The 20766-nt window shown below is 67.2% G+C and overlaps 3 protein-coding genes across 6 annotated transcripts in view; all 3 read right to left on the bottom strand.

Moving 5' to 3' along the window:
- The window catches only part of ZBTB22 (zinc finger and BTB domain containing 22), a 2087-nt gene extending 1888 nt beyond the window's left edge, over positions 1-199 (bottom strand). The window contains exon 1 of the mRNA XM_044431036.1: positions 168-199. The gene's annotated coding sequence lies outside the window, so the exon portion shown is untranslated. The remainder of the gene's footprint in view (positions 1-167) is intronic.
- Positions 200-1817: 1618 nt separating this feature from the next.
- DAXX (death domain associated protein) lies at positions 1818-11001 on the bottom strand. Of its 4 annotated transcripts, none has more exons than XM_044431032.1 (7): positions 10818-11001; positions 8010-8811; positions 4383-4630; positions 4014-4185; positions 2831-3323; positions 2511-2709; positions 1818-1968 (listed from the first exon to the last, which is right to left on the bottom strand). In XM_044431032.1, exons 1-7 carry the CDS (start codon positions 10965-10967, stop codon positions 1909-1911), a joined length of 2124 nt encoding a protein of 707 aa, XP_044286967.1. In that variant the 5' UTR covers positions 10968-11001; the 3' UTR covers positions 1818-1908. The 4 variants fall into 4 exon arrangements, with proteins under 4 accessions (XP_044286967.1, XP_044286968.1, XP_044286966.1 ...); XM_044431033.1 differs by having other exon boundaries at positions 2520-2712; XM_044431031.1 differs by having other exon boundaries at positions 2511-2712; positions 10818-11000.
- A 2311-nt stretch (positions 11002-13312) lies between these two features.
- On the bottom strand, positions 13313-19249 carry KIFC1 (kinesin family member C1; the record flags this gene model as incomplete). Its single annotated transcript, XM_044431037.1, has 13 exons — positions 13313-13502; positions 13707-13782; positions 13937-14010; positions 14501-14640; positions 14857-14995; positions 15548-15715; positions 16192-16365; positions 16446-16562; positions 17226-17354; positions 17436-17582; positions 18630-18828; positions 18909-19119; positions 19204-19249. Coding segments are annotated over 13 exons (1665 nt in total), but the record flags the coding sequence as incomplete, so codon positions are not given.
- Positions 19250-20766: the final 1517 nt, after the last annotated feature.

Here is a 20766-nt window from a genome sequence, read left to right on the forward strand (position 1 = left end):
GGCTCGGCTCGGCTCGGCTCGGCTGCCCGTCGCGCGCTCGCGGGCGGGCGGGCGGGCGGGCTCGGCCGCGCTTAAAGGCGCAGGGCCGCCTCCCCTGCGCCGCCCGGCCTCGCTCCGGGCGCAGGGCCGCTCGCCTTTAAGGCGCGGGTTCTTGCCCGCCGACTCACCCGCGGCCTGCGCGTCAGGCGCCGCCGAGGCCCACCGACCGCGAGAACGCGCCTTGCTCTTCAGTGCGCAGGCGCGGGCAGGGGCGCCTCCGACCCCGCCCGCCCCTTAAAGGCGCAGCAGCCCTTTCTGTCGGAGGCCGCGAAATTCGCCTGCGCAACAGGGGCCCTTTGCTTGCCGTGCCCGGAAGCGCTTCCTGACAGTCGGGACGCCGCGGGTCTGGAACGGGCTTCCCCGGGGGGTGGCTGAGGCCCCATCGGTGCGGGTGTGCAAGGACAGGCTGGACATGCGCATGGTGGGCATGTCATGAGTGGAGCCGGGGGTCAGACTAGATGACCCGGGGGTCCCCTTCTGACTCGCTCTGTTGCTATGTTAAGAGCTGGTTGTCGCTTTTTTTTTTTTTTTAGATTTTTGCAAACTAGCGTAGATGCATCTGCATCCACTTTCTCGCCCCTGGGCTCCAATCCCCCCTCCCCCCATTTCCCAGCAACTCCCTAATACTGAAGGTGCGGCAGAGCCATGAGGACTAGCGGCCACTTTCTGCAAGACTGAAAGGCAGGATCCCTTCTTGGTCATCCAGGAGTGCAGGAATCCCCCCCCCCCCCCGTAACAGTGGCAAGGGAGAGGAGGGCAGGGCCTGGCTAGACATGGCCAAGACCTTCTGAGGGGGCCCGTGATCCAGGGGCTCGTCCGTCCTGGAAGCCTTCCGGAGGCAGCTGGGCAGGCACTGGACTCGGTTGTCCCGCTCCTCTGGGGCTGTATGGCAAAGAGGACCAGCAGCAACAAGGAACGCGGGGCAGGGAGATGCCGGTGGCAACCCGCCAGACCTGTCCCAGCTGCAGCGCTGGCCTGCTGGATTCCTACTGAGCTGGTGCAGAGTTCCCTTCCCAGCCCCAGAGAGACCCGGATGGCCCAGGGAGTGAGGGCAACGATTGATTCCAATTTATTTATATTATATTGTTATGTATTTTGGAATTTTATTTGTGTAAGCCGTCCTGAGGCTCCTGCAAAGGATGGCATACAAATATCATTCATACATTCATAAATATAAAATCAATGGGAGTGGATATAAAAATTAAAATAAAATAAATGGAAGTGGACCCCTCGTGACACCAGCAGCAAAGGGGCCACCAGAAGCAGAAGCCCCAACCCCCAAGTCCCCTGTGCAAGCGGGGAGTTGCCAGGGCAGGGTAGGGGTGCCCAGCTGCTCCTCCAGAAACACTGGACTACACATCCCATCTTCAAGTTCCTGAGGAAGGGCCACGGCTGCTGCAGAACAGGGCAGAACACATGCCTCTCCGGGCCCTCCGGGGACCCTGCAGCCCCCATTTCGCTCGGGGGGCCTGAAGCGGCACCCTGGCAGCAGTCCCCCCCCCCCCAATCTTCTGCTCCGCGGGAACCAATCTCAGCGAGACGCAGGGCCCGAGGCTGAGCCCACCACACCACTCCCCATCTCCACGGCCCACCCGCCACAACTCACACTCAAGAGTCAGTACAGAAAAATATTCATTATTTTATTCCTCCCTTTTTTCATAAAACCAGTTCCCAGAAGTTTGGGGCAAACATACATACCCAGGCACCCATGCCCCCCACGTACCCAGAAGCAGCAGCACTGTGCCGCCCCCCCCACCCCACCCCACCCCCCGCCCCATCCCCCCCACCGGGGCACCCCTGCAGTCCAGCCAGGCCCACCGTTCCGCTGGGCCCTCCGTCAGCCCCACTGAGGCGCCTCTGGCCGGGGCGCTAGTCGGAGTCCGACAGCACGATGATCTCCTCCGGGTCACACTGGGTCGCCACACTGGCCTAGGCGGGGGGAGAGGGGGTCAGGACGGGCGGCCCCCCAGGCGCGCTCCCCCCTGGCCTGCCCCGTGCACGGCCCCAACCCCGGCGCGGGGACCAGGGCCCCCGGAGCGGCAGGAAGCGGCCCCGGACAGAGCGGCCACCCCAAGCAGGTGGGGCCAGAGACGGGCAGGCCCCACGAGCCACAGGGCTGGCAGGGGAGGGGCCGCCCCAGCATGCCGGGGCCACGAGGGTCAGCCCCAGGACGCGGGGGTGCGGCAGGGAGGGGGCCGGGGCCTCGGTCCCCCGGGGTCGAGCACGTCCTCCCAGTCCAGGCCCGGCTTCCACAGACCGGCGGGGCTCCGCAGCACGTGGGGCAGGGGCCTTCTCCAGCCTCGCCTGAAGCCAGAGTGGGGGTGGACCCCCGGCACCTCCCTGGGGTGCCAGAAGAGCTGGGCAGGGCCGGCTGGCGTGGCCCCCCAGGAGATCCAAGGCAGGGCGGGGGCAGCCGGCCCATCCCGGAGCCCTCCCGGCTGCGCCCCCCCGCCCCCCGGAGCACCCCTTACCTTGCAGACCTGGAGCAGGAGGTGCTGCGGGCTGCCCTGGGAGCTGGAGACCAGGCCGGAGCTGGGGGAGTCCGCGCAGGTGGAGTCCACGACGGGGGCCGGGCTGTGCAGGGAGAGCGAGCGCAGCGGCCCGCCCCCGCCCCCGTCCTCGTCTTCCTCGGAGGAGGAGGAGGAGCCCGTGCTGGGCACTTCTATGCAGCTGCTGAGGGAAGGGCCGGAGTCAGCCGGGGGCAGCCCCTGCCCGCTCTGGGCCCCCCTCCCCAGGGACGCCCCCGCCCCCCCGGGGCCCGGGCGAAGGACCCCTCCCCCCCGGGGGTCACCTGTTGGACACCCGGTGCTCCTGCCGGGCCTTCTTGCCGCGGGGCTGCCCATTGACCTCGTGGAGGGCGGTAATGTCCGCCGGGAGGGGGCCCTCGTGCTCCGGGGACCAGGCCCGCTTGGCCGGCACGGGGGGTTGCTGCTCCGGCAGGGGGAGGGCGCCCCCCGGCTCAGTCCGACGAGGGGGCGGGGGGGACGGCTTGGGGGACGGCGGGGGCGTCTCGCCCGCCTCCAGGGACAGTGCTTCCTCGATGGCCAGCAGGAACTGCTCCGGGGCCGTGCCGGGAGTGGGCGGCTTGTCGGAGGGGCTGGGCGGCTCCTGCTGCTGTGGCGGCGGGCCCTCCTCCGCCTCCACGTCCTCCTCGCTCTCTTCCTCCTCCTCCTCCTCCTCCTCCTCCTCGTCTTCTTCGTCCTCTTCCTCCTCTGGGTCTTCCGCAGAGGAAGACAGGAGCATGCGCTGGTCGGCTTCCATCTCGGGCTCCAGGGGGCCGTCCTCTGCGGGGGGAGAGTCGGCATCAGGAGTGGCACGGTGCCCGTCTGTCCCCAGCCAGGGGCGCCCAGGATCGGACGCCCCACAAGGCTGGGCGGCGGGGCTCGGTCACAAGCTGCCCCGGAGGCCGGACTGCACGCCGCAGCGCCCGATGAACCGGGGCAGCTTTTGCTGGGAAAAGCCGGGTGAGCTGCCCCTTCGTGTGCGGGGGCCCCACATTCCAATCGGCATCCGCCTGGTCGGCTGCAGAGAGGCGGAAGCTGCTGACCGGGACCCCCGGCCGTGCCTGGCCGGCGATGCTGGGAGCTGGGGCCCGGGATGTGCCCCTCGAGCCCCCGGGAGAGGGGCAGAGAGCGAGCCGTGGCCGCACGGGGCCCCCCACCACCGGACCATCGCCCGCCCCCCCTGCGGAGCAGCTTGGGGGCGCCGTCCGGCAGGAGCCTAAGGCCAGGGGTGTGGGGGCAGCTCTGCTCCTGCCAGTGACCCAGCCTCTCCGGGGGGAGGGGGGAGCAGGGAAGGGCCGGGGACCCACAGCAGGAGCAGGGGGCGAGAGCAGCGGGCTGCGGGGAAGGCTGGAGGGGGGCCCCGGAGCCGGGCAGGCCAGGCACGCCCCTGGGCCCGGCCTGCCGCGCTGCTCCACCGGTGCCGCTGGGCCGGGGCCGCGCTCTCCCGCCCTCCGTGGCAGCACAGCCGACCTGGCACAGGGCCCTCTCTGCCGAGGCACTTCTCCAGCTCCTCGTCCATATCCAGCTCAGAGGAGGACGACTCCTCGTCTTCCTCGTCCTCCTCGTCCTCCTCCTCCTCGTCCTCCTCTTCCTCGTCCTCTTCTTCGGCCTCTTTGTCCCCCGCCTTCGGAGCCGGGCTGCCCTGGCAAACAGGAAGGGCAGGCGAGCGCTGGGCATCAGCCCCACTCCTGGCCAGCCAGGAAGGGGGCTCCTCTGGCCCTCAGCAAGGCAGGCCGGGGCGAGGTTCGGGGTGCTCCTGGCCCACGCCCCCGGGGAGCAGGGCCAGGCGCCCGAACGGCCATGGGAACGCGCGGGGACCGCCACCGCCGCACCCCGTACCTGTCCGCCGGTGGCGGCCGCAGCAGCGCCGGGCTTCTGGGGCGAGAGCGGCTCGCCCCGGGGCTGCCCAGGGGTCCCGCTGGGCCCTGCCCGGGGGCGCCCCCCCTGCCTGCACCACTGCCACTCCTCCGCCTTCTCCTGCAGCTGGGCGTACTGCGAGGTCACCTCCTCCAGGCGCCGCAGCGAGAGCACCCGGTTGTGCCGCAGGCGCCGGGCGAGTTCGCTGTCCAGCAGAGCCGGGTCCGTATCTGCCATGGCGGGGGGGGGGGGGGGGGGTCAGGCCCGTGGCACGGCCCCCAGGCAGAGCGGCCGGCCGGCCGGCCCCTGCACCCCCCGCAATGCGGCACCCGCCCAAAGGGCCTTGACGCGCTCGGCCACAAGGCCTCCGTGGAGGCCCCACGTCCACGGGGCGGCGGCGCTCCCGCACGGCACGTTTGTCCTGGGAGCCGTGAGGGCCCTGCCGGGCTTGGTCCCCGGCATGCTGAAGCCTGCAAGGGCCTCCGGGCAGGGGTCGCCCTCTTGGGCCGAAGGGCGGGAGGAGAGCCCAGGAGGGGCACGGACAGGAGCACGCAGGCCTTCGGGGGGCAGGCGGCCCCTGCTCTGGAATCCTCTGCCAAGCGGTGGGCTGGACTAGATGGCCTCCGAGAAGCCCGGCCTCTCCGGGCTTCCGTGAGATGCGGCAACCAAGCCGCAGGGAACCTGAACGCGTCCACGCACCCTGGGGGCTCCCCACGGATGACCTACGGATGTGCTGGAGAACAACGGGAAAGAAGCCACTCCAGAAGCCCCAGAAAGCCGGCCTCGCATCTGCAGGTATTGCGAGAGGGGCCGGCACTGTGGCCCCCCTTTGCCCCAGCCATGAAAGGGGGGGGCCCTGGCCCCCAGGCGGGGTCTGCGCCCTTCCTCCAGTTTGCTCTCCCCACCCAGAGTCTTTGCTCCCCAGCTTTTCCAATTGGAAAAGAGCTTTCCGGGGCCTTTAAAAGGGGGCTGGGCAGACTCATGTGAGAGGGGGCTTGGGGGGCTACTGGCCTTGCGAGCCACGGGCTCCCTCCTTCCCCCAGGGGGCACGGCAGAGCGCGTCACTTGCTGAGGAGTGGGGCAGGGGGGTGCCTCCCCCACCTGGGCTGTTGGGAACAAGCTGCCCCAGCTCTGCATGCCGGCCTGTTTGCCCCCAAAGGCCCCCGAGTTCTGGTTTGAGGTACCATGTCAACCCCCCGGGGGGGGGGTGATTCCGGGTTCTTCGGAGGGGATGCCAAGCTGAGGCGGCAGGCGGGGGGTGCCAAGGAGCCCCCCTCCCTCTGCGCGTTAAGCCAGCAAGCGCCCGCCAATCGGGTCTATGATTTCAGCGCTGCCACCGCCTCGCACATGGAAATGCATGCATTTTCCCAGGCCTTGGAAACGCGCAGAAGCCACCCCTGCTCCTGGTGCACCTCTGCAGCTACGGCCCGGCAGCCGGGTCGGGTCTTCCAAGGAAAACCGGCCCCAAGCCACCAGAGGCCACATTTGGCTGTCTCCCCCCAGCCCACACGGCTCTGATCGGATCCCGGGGAGGGCGTACGGGCCTTCCCACTGCCTCCGGGCCTGAGTCAAGCTGTGGGTTTGGCCCCTGGCGCTCTGAGCAGGGGGAGCAAAGCCCGGCAAGGGCCTGCAGCCCGGGCCAGAGAGGCGGCACCGGAAGAGAGGATGCACGAACGCCCCGGAGGGTTGAGTCAGGGCTGTTGCAAGAAAAAGGAAGGAAAGGGCTTCTATCAAACTTGGGACTCTTTTTATTATTGGCTAGAGAAACGGGACTTCATGTACGATTTAAATATGTTTTTAAGTTATCGTAAATGGAAAAAGAAGGGTGTGGGGGCTGACCCAGCGGGCTCGATGTATCTGATGATGGATGTTGTTTGTAGTTTTGCTTTGTTTTTTAGGAACATAATTTCAAATAAAAACTTATTTTAACAGAAAAAGGAAGGAAAGGGAAGATGGCTGCCGGGGAGGAGGGCCACCCACGGAAAGTCCAGCGTCACGGGGCGGCTCTCAGAACGGCATCCAGCCCCTCCAGGAGGCCAGAGAACGGGCAAAGTGCTGCAGGAATGGGGGTGCACAAACGTGACTCGCATCTCGGAAGAAGGGGACGCCCCGGACTCCAGGAGCAACCCGGGGGGGCAACAGAATGTCCGGCCAACATGGGCGCAGGAGGGTGAAATCCTGCCGGGGCCACCTCGGCTCGGCCTGGACCGGCGGAGCCGCCTGGGGGCTCGCGGGGGCACCATGGCCCATGGCTGCTTCGCTTTCGGAGCAGCTGCCCCTCGTAGAGTTTGGCCAGCAAAACCGTTACTCGTCCGTGGGCAGAGATGCCAATGGCAGGAGGGCGGATGCCCACCGGGCGGGACGGTCCCCAAGGGCGCCTGGCTGAGTCGAGGGGCTGCCACGGGGCCTGGCAGAGGAGCTTTCTCTCTGTGACCGAGAGGAAGGGCGTCAGGGGAGCCTCCTCTGAATCGTGGATGTCCGGACTGTGGATGTCCGGAGAGGGAGAGGGTGGCGGGGGCAAGGACAGCCCCAAGGGGCACGTGGCCAGGGAAAGGGAGGCGGGATGGACTACAGATGGGTCCCTGTGCAGCCCCACCAGGCCTGGGCCTCTGGGAAGGATGTGCACCCCCCGCCCCCGCAGCAGCCAAGCGCCTGGGGAGCCCACCTTGGCCGAAACGCAGAGCAGGCGCTGGGGCAAGGCCTGGGCCCCCCCGCCACTCCACTCCAGCTCGTGCAGGGCCACCGGCGCTCTGGGGCTGCCCCACTCAGCCTCCGGAAGAGCCCTCAAGCCCTCCTGGTTCAGCACCCCTCCTCTGTTGGAGGAAACAGACCCCCCCCACGCTGCTCTGAAGGCCTGGCCGCTCCGCTTGCTGAGGAGCCTGGCCGCTCGCTTGGCCACATCCGTGCTGAGAGAGGCCACCAAGAGAAGGGGGCTGCAGGCAAGGGCACAGCTGAGCTCTGGGGCGGAATTCGGAGCGGCAGGCAGGCAGGCGGCTGCACTCGAGAGGGCGGCTGCACACCCGGCCAGAGCCGCAGCGAGGGGAAGATGCGGCCCAGAAGAGCGGTGGGCAGGGGTCTGCCCCAGCCGGCGGGTGTGGGGCAGCAGCTGCCGCTGGGCGCCTGTCCTACCTCCCTTGTCTCAGTGCCCTGCAGGCCGAGACCGGACCCCCGAAAGGAGCTCAGAGACCCCCGAGGGGCAGCTGGATGCTCCCTGCAGTTTGGGGGTGCAGAGGCGCTCCACGGGCAGGGCGAACGCATCCCACCTCCCCATCAGGGCACCAGGCCGCCTCCTCTCCAGCTTACCCTCGCAACAGCCCTGTGAGGTGGGCGAGGCGGAGCGTCCTCCCAGCCGCCCAGGCCGTTCCATGGCGGGGGGGCGCTCCGGGGGGACTCCGCTTCCCAGTCCAAGCCGGGGGGTCAGCCGGAAGCTCCTCGGGGCCGGGGGGCTGCTCACTCCGAGCGCCCTCGCCCACGAGCCCCGTTCCCCTTGCCGCTGCTCCGACCGGCCCCGCAGGGCTGCAGGGCTCCCCAGCGGGGCCGCCCGGGACCCGGAGCATCTCCTCCCGCGTGGGCCGCCAGCTCCGCCCCCCCCCGCCCCACCCCACTCACTGGGCCGGTACTCGTCGGTGAGGTGGCTGCCGAAGTTGTAGATGAGGTCGAGGTGGCGGCGCTCCTGCAGCAGGTCGCCCACCTCGCGGAAGGCGCTGGCCGCCATGCTCTCCATCTGCCGCTTGGGCAGGCCCAGGCTGTGGCAGGCGCTGGCCTTCTGCACCACCCGCAGGATGTCCGCGTAGTCCGGGAAGGCCTCGGGGCGGTTGATGAGGCGCTCGATGCGCCGGTTGACCTCCGGGTAGCGGGTGCCGCGGTAGGGGATGCGCTGCTCTATCACGCGGCCCGTCAGGCTGCTGCAGTCCTTCAGCTCGCAGAGGCGCTGGAAGACGCGCATCATGCGCCGCTTGAGGCGGCCCTCCAGCAGGTAGGCGGAGTCCGCCCGGTCCAGCTCCTCCAGGTCCAGCTCCCGCTCCTGCAGCCGCCGGATCTCCTTGGAGTAGACCCGCAGCAGGTTCTCCAGGTCCTGGATGCGCCGCTTGGAGACCGCGCGGGGCTTGGCCGCCTCCGGGGCTGGCTCAGAAGGGCTTGCGGGGGCGGCGGGGGCGGCCGTGGCCAGGGAGGTGCCGGACACCGGGGTCGGCTTCTTCTTCTGGGAATGGGCCCGGAAGACAGTGCAAAGCTCATTGATGTACACGTAGATCTTGCTCTGGCGCGCTTTCACCCGCGCCAGGCAGCGGCTCAGGACGTTGTGGAACTCCACCGAGGCCAAGAAGTCGGGGCTGGTCTTCTGGTGCCGGCTGGCCAGGTAGGACATCACCTCCGGGTGGTCCAGCGTGTGCTCCGAGCAGAAGGCCAGGAACTGAAGGAGGAGAGCGGAGGCCGGTCAGGAGGCACGAGCCCAGCGCCAGTCCCCAGGAGCGTGGGACAGAGCCCAGCGGCCACGTCCCGCGGTGCTCAGAAAGGAGCATGCACGTAGGCCAGGGGACGGCCCCTCGCGGATGCGCAGATGGGCTGCCCGTGGTCATTGCCAGCTTTCGCTCCCGGTCTGCTTCTGCCCAGAGCGCCGGGAGGGTCCCGGGCGAAGCAACCCCGTGCTTAACCCACACTGGCCTGCTAGCTTCACGGCCAAGTTGTCTAACCCCCAAGTGACTCGTGGCATGGGTCCGTACGGTGATCAAGAGGGTGAACGCCACCTTTGGTTGCATAGCCAGAAGTGTGGCTTCTAGATCCAGAGACGTGTTACTACCACTCTACATGACTCTGGTGCGCCCGCAACTGGAGTATTGTGCTCAGTTTTGGGCCCCTCGTTACAGGAAGGATCTAGCCAGGTTGGAGTCAGTGCAGCGCAGGGCCACAAGGTTGGTGGCCGGTTTGCAGGGGAAGCCGTATGGGGCGAGAGTGAGGGAACTGGGTCCCTTCCGCCTGGGGAAGAGGAGACTCAGAGGGGATCTGTTGGCGACATGCGGGTATGTGAGGGGGTGTCACACGGAGCTGGGGAGAGACCCATTCTCCCCTGCAGAGGAGGGCAGGACGCACTCCAACGGAGCCAAGCTCAGGGAGCCAAGGTTTCGTTTGAATGCCAGGAAGCACTTCTGACAGTCAGGACCCCGAGGGTGTGGAATGGGCTTCCACGAGAGGTCGCTGAGGCCCCATCAGTGCGGGTGTTCAAGGATAGGCTGGAGGTCCACATGGTGGGCATGTCATGAGCGGAGCCGGCTGGAGCCAGGGTCAGACTAGATGGCCCGGAGGCCCCTTCTGCCTCGCTCTGTTTCTATGAGCAGAGCCGGCTGGAGCCGGGGTCAGACTAGATGGCCCGGGAGACCCCTTCTGCCTCGCGCGGTTTCTCTGTTCACACATTACTGCTATCCAGCCTGCCACGGAGCCACAGGCACTCCGCCCCGCACTTGCGCATGACAGCCTGCCTGTTTTGAGCCCATGCACAACCGCCACATCCACCACCACAGCCAGAAAATGCCCATCTATAACCATGCATGACCTGGGAGGCCTTTTGAGAGAAGAGACCCCTAAAGAGGAGGACACCGCTAACAATAAATTGCTCCTCCTCCACCTCGTGTTTGAGAATTACTCAAGAGAATAATGAAAGCAAGCTTTTGGTTTTTCTTCCCCCAGCAGCAGGCTCGCAGTGCAAGTAAGGTCAAGGCCCTGCAAACTCTCACCACCCGAGCGGGAGGACAGAAAGGTGCTGCAAAGGATGGACACGCGAGCGCATTCCGACAACCAGGTGCCCGTTTTCCCTCCGGAAAGAAGGGGAAAGGGAAGGGGAAGAGCCGCCGGCGCGGCCGCACTTGCCTCGGCGAAGAGGCGCCCGTTCCTGGCGCGGAGGGTGGCGGCGTCCTTGCCCGGGCCGGGCTTCCTGGGGCCCGAGTTGCCGGGGGCCCCGGAGGAGCGGCCTGGGGAGGCCCCCCGCGCCTGCTCCCGCTCGGGGGGGGCGGGGCTGCCCTCCTCCTCCTCCCGCTCTTCCTCCCCCTCCTCCTCCTCCTCGTCGTCCAGGACGATGATGCTGCCGCCGTCGCTGTCGCGGTCCTCGCTCCGGCCGGAGGCGGCCATGGCGGGCCCCGGGCGGGCCCCGGGCAAGGCCGGGGCAGCAGGCGAGCGCCGCAGCCCAGGCGGGGACCCCGGGGACGGCGGCGCGGCGGCCCCCTCGGGCGCGGGCGAGCAGCGCGGCATCGGGCGGCCAAGAGGAAGGGCGGCGCGGCGGGCAGAGAAAGAGCGGCGCTCCGCGGACTCGCTCGGAGCCGCCGGCGGAACCAACGCCTCTCGCTCGCCCCCCCGCTGCCGCGCGCCGCGCAGGAGCGGAAGTGGCGCCTCACCCTCCGCACGCGGTCGCCATCTTGCTGTACGTACCGAGGGGACGAGGAGGAGGCGGAAGCAGCCGGGCCCTTCTCCGACCTCCTCAGCCTCCCTCCAGCCCGAAGGCGCGGGGCGCGTGCCCCTGCCCCTCCGAGCAATTCTCTCCCCGCGCCATCCAGTGCGGGGGATCGCGGGCGCCGCCATCTTGTCGTACGGAACAAGGCGCCGCAACGCTTTCCCCTCCCACGTGACTTCCAGTCGCCACGCGACCACGCCCCCCCGGCCCGTCCCATTCCGGCGAAGCGGGGTTCCCCGGGCAGGCTTTGAAGGGGGCCGTGCGGGATGCATTTAAAAAGTGACCCCCGTTTGGTGGCGGCCAATCAGGGGCCGAGGCCTCCCCACCCCGCGCCCGCTGCTCCTGCGCATGCGTGCGTCACTTCCCTCGTCCTCCCCCCCCCCCGTGCTGCTCGATGGCGGCCTCCACAGAGGAGTGGCGCAAACAAAGCGCGACGTAGTAGAGCCGCCTCGCAGCGCCTGGAAGCGAACTTCCGGGTCCCCTGCCAAATCGAGCCATCGCGTTCCGTTTTCTTTTTCGTTGGCTGCCCGAACAGCCTTGGCTGATGGTGTTGGGAAAATTTGGATAAATCCTGTCAGAAATGCATTGCTTCTGTGTGCTTTTGCATTGCGGAATCAATCCTGCACTCCTCAAAATCAGCATCTTTCCAAGCTAAGCCACTGTTTAAAATGGCACTCATCCCCTTCTCCTTTCTCTCACCTTTAGCTGTTAGCTGCACTAGAGAGGCCATTTAGTCCAAATATATATTGCATGCCTTCACATTGATTAAATAATCATTGTTGGAATTCAGTTTACCAGGAAGTGTCTTTTGCTAGCCCGGAGGGCTCCATGTGCCCTGGGCATTCAGAATGGTGCGCATGCAATACTTAGGGTCTGAGTCTGGATGAGCTTATAAGCTCATGCATAGTTTCTCAGTAGCTTGAATTTACATGTCTTAAGCAGACCTGGAGATGGGTTCAAGCTACTGAACTAAAGTGTCAATACAGGCAATCAGCAATATTGTAATCGCATTGTTACAGTGTGATTGACTGACATTTCTTTACCTGTTCTGAATGAGATGATCTCAGAATCTCATTGTAATGTCTGCATTCTGTCAGGAATTGCTCTTTACCTGCGTACGTGACCAGGAGGGTATAAAATACACTGTGGTTGTATTGAAACCTTGCAGCAAGTTTACCTCTGCCTGCCTGGTAATGCATTATCGTGAGTACGGACCTGCGGGGAACCTGGGCCAAACAATAAAGGCACAGATGGTCTGGACGCTTCATCTTTCCCACGAACCCGCGTTTTATTTCCTCCTCACAAATTGAGATTCCGGGATTTTCTGACAATGGGCCATATGAAAATGGAATGAACTAGGCGGTGGTGGTGGTGCGGATGCCCCCGGTGGGGCTGCTGCGATGCCCGGTGCCCCTGCCCACGTGTCCGTGCGGGAGAGCGGGCGCCTGGTGGAACCGACATGCTGCTCCCAGGCCTTTCCGATGGTGTGCAGCGGCACTGCGCGAATGAATGCGTGAATCGATCCCAGCGCACAACTCCGGGGCGGATCGCGCAGCCGTCGGTCTGTGTGCAAGCGGTGCGGCGAGCCATCGCTGGAAGCCCCATGGATTCCCCCAGAACCGATTACAGCTGGGGCGTCTCAATCCAGATCCGGCTGCGAGATGGGGGATGCCGGGCGCGGCAAAGGATCTGGCCATGGGCACAGGCCGGCCTCGGGAAAAGGAGGCCGTGAGGTGGCACGATTCGATATGGGGGAACCGGGCCTTCAGGGGACAAGAGACCCCCCTCAAGTCCCTTGAAGGCTGCCCCAAGGAGGGGGTCCAGGCCTCTTCTCACTGAGTGCGGCACATGGGATGCGCTCCCCAGAGGTCCGCCTGGTGCCGTCGTTATTTGTTTTGGGGCACCAGGCTAAGACCTTTTTAATCATACAATATTTTAACAATGTTTAATATTTATGGGTTTTAATGGTGTAGCCAGGGTGTTTCCGGGTTTTTAACTGTATCCGTATGATATTTATTTCTGTGAGCCGTCCCGAGGCTACATAGCAAGGGGACGGCATACAGAACCTTTAAATAAATAATAAATAAATAACATAAAATGGGATAATCCAGACAAACAGCAATAAACCAGATTCGGGCAGGAAAAAATTCCTCACTGCCGGAGCCAGGCGACAGGGGAGCCTGGCACCCTGAGAGGAGGCTCTTGCACACCTAAAGGCCTCCAAGGAGACAGTCGCCCATACTCTGGACTGCTTCACGAGCCTGTGATCGATTCGGCAATCCACCCGTGAACTGCGGGGGGGGGAGGCGGTCCCCTGCCACTCCGGGCCCCGCGTGGGGGGAAGCGCGAGTCTGGGGGCTCTGCTTGCGGCACGAACACAGGCCGTGATGCCGGGAGGTGAACTGGGGCCCCCGCACACAAGGAAAAACCAAGGGGAGACTCGCCTGCTCGCCGGATGAACCACGCTGCCCGATCACACACAAAAATTTATTGAAAAACTTCCGTACAAACATCGATTAGAAAACAGCACATATAAGGAGTATCAACACTAACGAAGAAGAGAGTCAGAGAGATGCTGCCGAGCTCCACGAGGCGCCTCTGCTCCACGAGCGGCCCCCTCACTTCCGGTGGGCGGACGCCGTGCCAACCACACACTCGTTCACCTGTGGTGCAGAAGGGGCAGTGGGGGGTCGTGGGAGCCCCGGGCAGGAGGAGCCGCCCCCTCCCGAGCCAGAGCTGGCTCCGGCCAGGCCGGGCCCTGCGCCCCCTCGGTCCTGTGGGCCAGGCCCCGGCGGGCGAGAGGGGCGTTTGGGACGAGCGGCCCACGCCTGGGCTCCTCTCCACCTGCCCCCCCGGGGGCCACTTACCTTTCGGGCAAAGCGGAGGGAGTTGAGGGACTCTCCGAAGTTCTCCTCCAAGGGAGAGATGTTCACGAACATGAGCCTGGGGGGCAAGAAGCAGCTTGTTCAGGGGACGAGGGGCGGGGGGACACACAGAGGAGACCAAAGGCAGCACACCCTCCCCCCCCTGCCCCCCCCCCCAGGCCGGGCTGCATCCCTCTGCCGGCAGCCCGGCCCGCCGCCCCTCGCCGACTCACATCTTAGAGTTGCCCCCCAGCGAGTTCTGGAGAAGGTAGGTCAGCTTGCTGTTGCGGTAGGGGATGTGGGCCTCCTGCGGGGAGAGGTTTGGCGTCGGTGCCATCGCTGCATCGCCCGCGCGTCCCACCTTCTCGCTCCTCGAGGAGCCCGAGGCAGCCGGCAGGGCTCCAGGTGAACAAGTGCACCGCTGGCCCCGAGCCACCCAGTACAGCCTGTGGCCGAGCAGGGTCGGGCCCCAGAGCTCCCAGGCACCCAGTCCAGCTCGCCCCCCCGCCCCGCGGCACAGGCTCCCGTGAGGACGAGGGCGACGGCCAGGCTGGGCTCGGGCTTCGCTGGACACGGCCAGCGTAGAGCGGCTGGGCCAAGCGATTTGGCAGCCGCCTCGAGCGTGGCGAGGGAGAAGGGAAAGAGCCCTGCCCGCCTGGTGCGCTTCCGGGTGCCGGGACGGTGCGGCGCACACGGTCCCCCAGTCATCCCCGCGACGCCCGTGAGCCGGGCCAGCATCCCCACAGCCCACGCAACGGGAACAGGGCTCTTTCGTCCCCGCGCGGGCGCCCACCCACCTTGTTGCTGAGGGCCGTGATGACCAGACCCAGGTTGGAGAGGCTGCTGTTGATGGCCTGCGTCTCTCGGAGGCGATCCCCCTTTGAGAGCGACTTATCCAGGCGCTCGCTGCCGGCCAGGTCCACCAAGCTCAGCACAGCTGCAGGAAGAGGCCGAGTGAGGGGGCAGCGGCCAGCTGTCCTCCCCCAGACCCTGTTCCTCTCTTCCTCCCAGATGGCCCTGGAGAGCTTTTCCGCCCAAGCCCAAGGTTACTACAGCAGGGCCCCAGCCAGGAGAGCAGGTGGGAGGGAGGGGGCTCTCCACGCATTCACCAAACCACCCGATGCCCCCCCGTGCCCCCGCTGGAACCACGCACAGGAAGTGTGGAGCTCCCGGTTGGCGTTCTGGCCCTCGATGCGGAGCTGGAAGAGGCTGTGGCTGCGGGAGGAGCGCTCATTGAGGCTCGTCTTGGCCACGGAGCGCTGGGCTTTGGCCGTCCGCAGCAGCTTCAGCACCTGGGGGCAGGAACAGCGCGGCGGGGCTCAGCAGGCGTGGCGGGGGGGGGGCTGGCCAAGGAGCCTGGAGGGGCACGGCTCTCTGGAGGCTGGAGGGAAACTCCCCGGTTGCCCCTCCGGGAGATTCTTGCCCGAGGCCCCACGGGAGATGCGGTCCCCGCAGCGCAAGGGGCCGAGCGAGCTGCAGGGAGACAGGGCGCCCTGGACCGACTCCTGGCAGCCTCCAGGAACACCTGCCAGCGCCCAGTGCAGGGAAGCGCTTCCCCATGGGAGGAGCACGCGCTCTGGGGGCTCAGGACGCGCCAAGGAACCGCCACCAGCCCTCGCCGCCCCGTCGAGTGGGCAGTGGCAGGCACCCATCTCGGCGCTCGGTGCAGGAGGCGCCTCTGCCAGCGAAGAGCCGCGAGCCCTCCGTGCCAGTCCTCGGGGGGCTGCGCCACGTCCCCGAATCGGATGCGAGGCAGCCCCTCCGAGCCACGAGTGTTCTCGGTCTCTCGGGTGCACCTGGGAGCGCGCACACGCTCACCCTCGCGCTCACCCCCCCCCCAGTACCTCCTGCTCCGAAGCGACCGGCACGTAGCACAGATGGGGGACGTGGAGCTCCTCGGTGTGCTGGCTCACCCGCCGGATCTCCAGCTCGGGGCTCAGCTCGGGCCGCGACACCAGCAGGTCCCGCAGCGACTCGTTGTAGATCTCCAGGAAGTTGGCAGTAAACTGGTACTGCAAGGGGGGAGGGGAGGGGAGGGGAGGGGAGGGGAGAGAGACGCAGGGCTTGCTACTGCTGCTGCTGTCGGGCCAGGCCTGGGCACGTCCCAGGGAGAGGCCAGGCAGCGGCTCCGGGCGCCCAGCCAGCAGGGGCGCCCTGCAGAGCTGCTCCCCTGCTCCCCGGCCTGGCCCCCACCCGCAGCACCAGCTCTCTGCCTCCGAGAAAGCAACGCAGCCGGCCCCCCGCTTCTCTGCACCCTGCTGGGCTCCGGCCAAAAACAGGGGCCCGGGTTAGCCACGGCAACGGAGGCTTTTCCACTCCCGGCATGTCCGGGAGCCCCGGCCTCTTAGGAGCCAGCTCCAGTGCCTGCAGCAGAGAGCTGGGGTCAGACTCTTTCCGCACGTAGCAGGCCTTGCGAGTGCCGCAGGGCTGCCCCCCCGCCGCCGCCCCCACTCACTCCATAGGCAAGGGGTCTCCTGCTTCTCCTCACCTTCCAGCCCTTGGCCGCCATCTCGTGGGAGGTCTTGAAGATCTGCTGCACGGCCCGGGGGATCATGCCCATGGTGTCTGGGCTGAGGTCGTCGGGGCCCTCCATGGTGTACGTCTTTCCACTCCCCGTCTGCCCGTAGGCGAAGATGCACACGTGGTAACCATCCAGGGCGGACTGTGGCACAGGGGGAGAGGCTTGCAACGGGCAGCCCACCCAGCACGGCCGCCCCAGGCCGCCCCGGCCACCCCCGCTACCTGCACGAGCAGGGAGATCTCCTCGAAGACGTCCCCCTGGGAGCTGGAGGGAGGGAAGACCCGGTCGAAGTGGAACTCGTAGGTGATGTCGTCCTTGCGCTCCCGGCCAACGTGGGACTGTGGGGAGAAGCAGCTGCACTGGCACCGCAGCCCCGGCCAGCGGGTGGGCCGCGCAAGCGCCGGGCCTGCCAGCAGCTGCCCGCTCCTGATCCGGAACACGCCGTCCGCAGAGCTGGTGCAGCGGCTCTCCCGGATGAAGGGCGCCAAGAGCCTTTCTTATTTATTCTTTAATTAATACTTATTGTTTATTATTAATTTACTTAAAACTTCTGCATGCCGCCCCTTATACACGGCATCTCAGGGTAGCTTACGATTGTTAAAGCAACCACAATAAAACAGCAATAAATAGCAACCACAAACACAAATTTAACTAGTTGAATAAAAGGAGCTGTTAAACGTTAAAATTTAAATTGGTTTGTAAAACAACAGAGAAAAAGATTTTAGTCTGGCGCCGAAAAGAGTATAAACTCGGCGCCAGGCACACCTCTCTCGGAAGCACGTTCCATAATCTGGGTGCCACCGCAGAGAAGGCTCTCCTCCAAGGAGACGTTCTTCCCACCTCCTTCCAGAAGGGTCTTTGGAACATCTCCCTTACAAGAGCCTCGCCCAGCAATGCTGCCCAGCAAACCACGGGGGGGGGGGCAGTGCAGTGCCGCCCGCCAGCCTGGCTGCCCCACCATAGCCTCCCCCCATCCCCGAGAGGGGCGCAGGCTCCCTTACGTCCTCCTCCTTGGAGAGCACGAGGCTCCTGTTGTCCTCAGCCGGGAAGCTCAGGTGGCCCATCCCCTTCTGAGCTGCCTGCTCGTCGGCCAGCAGAGGTCGGACGCGGCAGAAGACGCGGATGTTGCCCTGCGAGAGCCAGAGAGCCCATCAGCCCTGGCGAGGGGGTGGCGGGGCGGGCGCTTCCCCGGAGGGAACCCCCCAGCTCACCTTCAGCTCCTGGACCGTGTTGTGCAGCAGCCGGCGCTCCATCTCCGACTCGTGCAGCTTCTGCTCCAGCAGCTCCACCCGGGCCCGCAGCGCCTCGTTCTCCTGCCCTTGCCTGGCCAGGCTCTCCTCCGCCAGATGCAGCTCGCGCTACAAGGCAGAGGGAGGCCCCGGCTGGTTAGGGCTGGCCGGCCGGCCGGCCAGCCAGCCAGGCACCCATGTGGACTCAGGCCCTGAGCAGAAAAGGCTCCCAGGGGCCAACAGACGTTCCCCACGTGCTACGATCCAAGCAGCGAGGCCACCGACCCGGGCGGGGAATCTGCGCTGGAGGGACTGTACTGGGAGAGGCGGGTGCCGGGCATCCCGTCCCGCAGCCCTCCCTGCGAGGGCCACCCAGCCCCTTGCGAGGGCGAAGTGAGGGTGCCGCGGAGCTTGAGAGAGCAGCCGCGGGGTCCCTGCCCGGCCCAGGCGGGCTGCTCAAGGGCCAGCTGGCCCCAGAGGGCGAACGCTGCTTGCGACCAGGTGGACGCTCCGGCTCCTACCCGGCTCGGGATCGGGACACGAGGAAGGCTTTCCACGCGGCCAGCCTGCCCAGCGGCAGACGCCGCGCTCCTCGTAGAGCTGCGTCTGACTGGAGCCTGCCTGCGTAGCAGCCCTCAGGCACCAGCCCCCTTGCTGGGCGGCTCCGGCAGGCAGCCTGCCGCGTTCACAGCCCCCTGAAGACACCCCTGCTCCAAAGCAGCCTCCTGCGACCGACTGGCCGTTTTGCCGAGCTTATCAATGCTTTTCATGTCTCAGACACGCCTGAACACTTTCAATATGCTCGTATGCTGCTCTACGTGTTCTGGCCACCATACAGCTTAAATCTAGCCATTCTCACCACTGTATTACAGGAGTACAACCAAGTGAACATTTAAAAGATAGAACACAAGCACACTCCTTTTTCTGATTAAAATACAGAAAGGCCTCTTACGTTCACAGGGCCATCTTCGTTATAGCTAGCCTCTGCACAAGCATTGGGAAAAGCTGGAAGACCCTCCAGCAGACCTCTGAAGCAAAAGGGGTGCCCCTTTCTCAGGAACCCCCAGTGACCGCATGCTTTCTGGAGCGGAGAGGAGCCGGTGTCCCACCCCGTCCCCTGAGCTGCAGAGCCACAGCAGAGGACGGCGACCCCCGTTCAGGCCCAGCCCCGCTCACCTCCTGCACATCCAGCCGGGCAGCCAACTCCCTGCCGCTCTCCTCCATGGCCCGGTTGGCCCCCCGGAGCTCCCCGATGTCGTGGGCCTGGCTGCACAGCGTCTCCTCCAGCTGCCGCTCCTTCTCCTGCAGGGCCAGCACCTTCTGCAGACGGCCGTGGGCCTCCTCTTGGCACAGCTGCAGTTCGGCGGCCAGCTTACTGCGGGGAGCGAGGGGGCTCAGATCCGGACGCCACGGGGCGCCGCGCCCCAGGCCGCCCCCCAGGCTGCCCCAGCTCACCTGGCCCGGCTGCTCAGCTCGTCCTTCTGGGCCACGGCTTGCCTGAGCTCGGCCTGCAGCCCGCCCAGCTGCTGCCTCAGGCTCTCGTTATCCCCCGACAGGCCCTGCACCTTCTCCTTATAGGAGCCCACACGGGCGCGGAGGTCGCTGACCTGCCCCTTCAGGTCCCAGGGCGCTCGCTTCTTCTCCCCCCCGCCGGTGGGAGCAGGGGCTGCAGGACAGGGAAAGAGAAAGGGGGTGAGGAGAGGGGGCGGCACGGGCTGCCCCCCCTCTGGGGCCCTTCCCGGGGGCTCACCTGTCTTGGGGGCTGCCGCGGGCACCGGCCGACGGGTCCCGGCTAAGCAGCAACGGGGAGAAAAAGCACAGGAAAACCGGTGAGGCCCGGGAGCAGCCCCCCCCCGGTCCCCCGCCCTGCTTGCCCCCCACCGTTCACCCGGCGCAGGCGAGGAGACGGACGTGCCAGGGGAACTTACCGGAGGTCCGGGGGCCGCGGGGCGCCGCGGGGGCTGCTCTGGCCAAGGGGGCTCTCCTGGCGGGGCCGGCGGCGACGCGGGCGCGCTTCTGCGGAGGAGGAGGAGGAGGAGGAGAAGGAGAAGGCGGCGGCGCGGGGCCCAGCCCCGGTCCCCGCCGGCCCCGGTCCCGATGCCCGCCCGACCGCGAGGCTCCCAGGCCGTACCTGCGGCTCCTGCCCGGGCGGCGCGTTCTCGTCGTCGGCGGGCCGCTTGGGGCGCAGGCCGCGCACGGGCAGCCGCGAGGCGCTCCCGGGCGGCGGCGGCGGGGCTCCCCCGGCGCCGGCCGCGTTCATCTTCTGCTCCCTCAGGGGCCGCTGCACGGGAGGCAAGACGGGGCTGGGCGCGCGGGGCGGGGGGCGCCGCCGCGGCCGCGTCCCAGGCCCCCTCCCCGGCTCCGGTGAGCCGCCCAGCGCCCCGCGGGGACCCCCGGCAGCCCCGGCCGCGGGCTCCCGCCCCCGCCCCGCCTCAGCGCCCGCCAGCGCGGCGGGACGGAACTCTGCACATGCCCAGGCGACGCCAGCCGGCCGCCGCCGCTCGCTCCTGACCTGCGCGCGCTCCATCCCGGTCCTCCAACGCCCGCGCGTTCAAACGGGCTTCCCGTCGGCCCTAGCGAGGGAGGGGGAGGAGCCGCGGCGGCGGCCTGCGACGCGCGCCGCAGCCAATGGGCGCCTGACTCCGCCTCCGCTAATGGAGCGGGCGAATCCGCTCACAGGGGGCTCGCCGGGCCCGCCACCGCCCCTTCGGTGGTTCGCCCAGGCCGCGCAGGCGCTCCTCCAGCTGCGTCGCCAGCGTCGCCGCGCGCGCGCCAGAGGGACCGGGAGGGCGGAGGCGCGCGCGCGCGCGCGCACCTTCAGGGCGGCCCCGACCTCCCGCCGCCGCCGCCGCCGCCGCGCCGTGCGCAATGAGGCTGCGAGGGGGCGGGGCCCTGCGGGGAGGGGCGCCGCCACGCCACGCCCAGTGACACTCTCCCTCCCTCCCTCCCTCCCTCCCGGCGCCCTCCCTCAGGCAGCCACTCCACAGGTCGTGCCCCAGGCAGCCATTCTACAGGTGCAGCCTGCGCCCCAGCCTCCACCTGTTGAGCGCCCCCCCTCCTCCCCGCTGGGCACCTCCGGCGGGGCGGGCAGGCAGGCAGGCAGGCAGCGGCGTCACCCCGGGAGGGGCCGCTCTCGCGGCCGCCTTTGCGGGCAAGAAGCGGCGAGAGGTGGACGCGGCGTGTCCCGCAGGGGAGGGGCGGCCGCCGCGTCCGTGCCCGGCCCGCAGCCCGGGGCCCCCCAGTGGGGAGGGAAGGGGGTGTGCCGGGGGCGGGCCGGATCGCCTGGGGGCGCGGGGCTCCCCGCCCTGAAGGT

This window comes from Varanus komodoensis, unplaced genomic scaffold (assembly GCF_004798865.1).
Source record: "Varanus komodoensis strain SLA01 unplaced genomic scaffold, ASM479886v1 scaffold212, whole genome shotgun sequence".
Taxonomy (NCBI): Eukaryota; Metazoa; Chordata; class Lepidosauria; order Squamata; family Varanidae; genus Varanus; species Varanus komodoensis.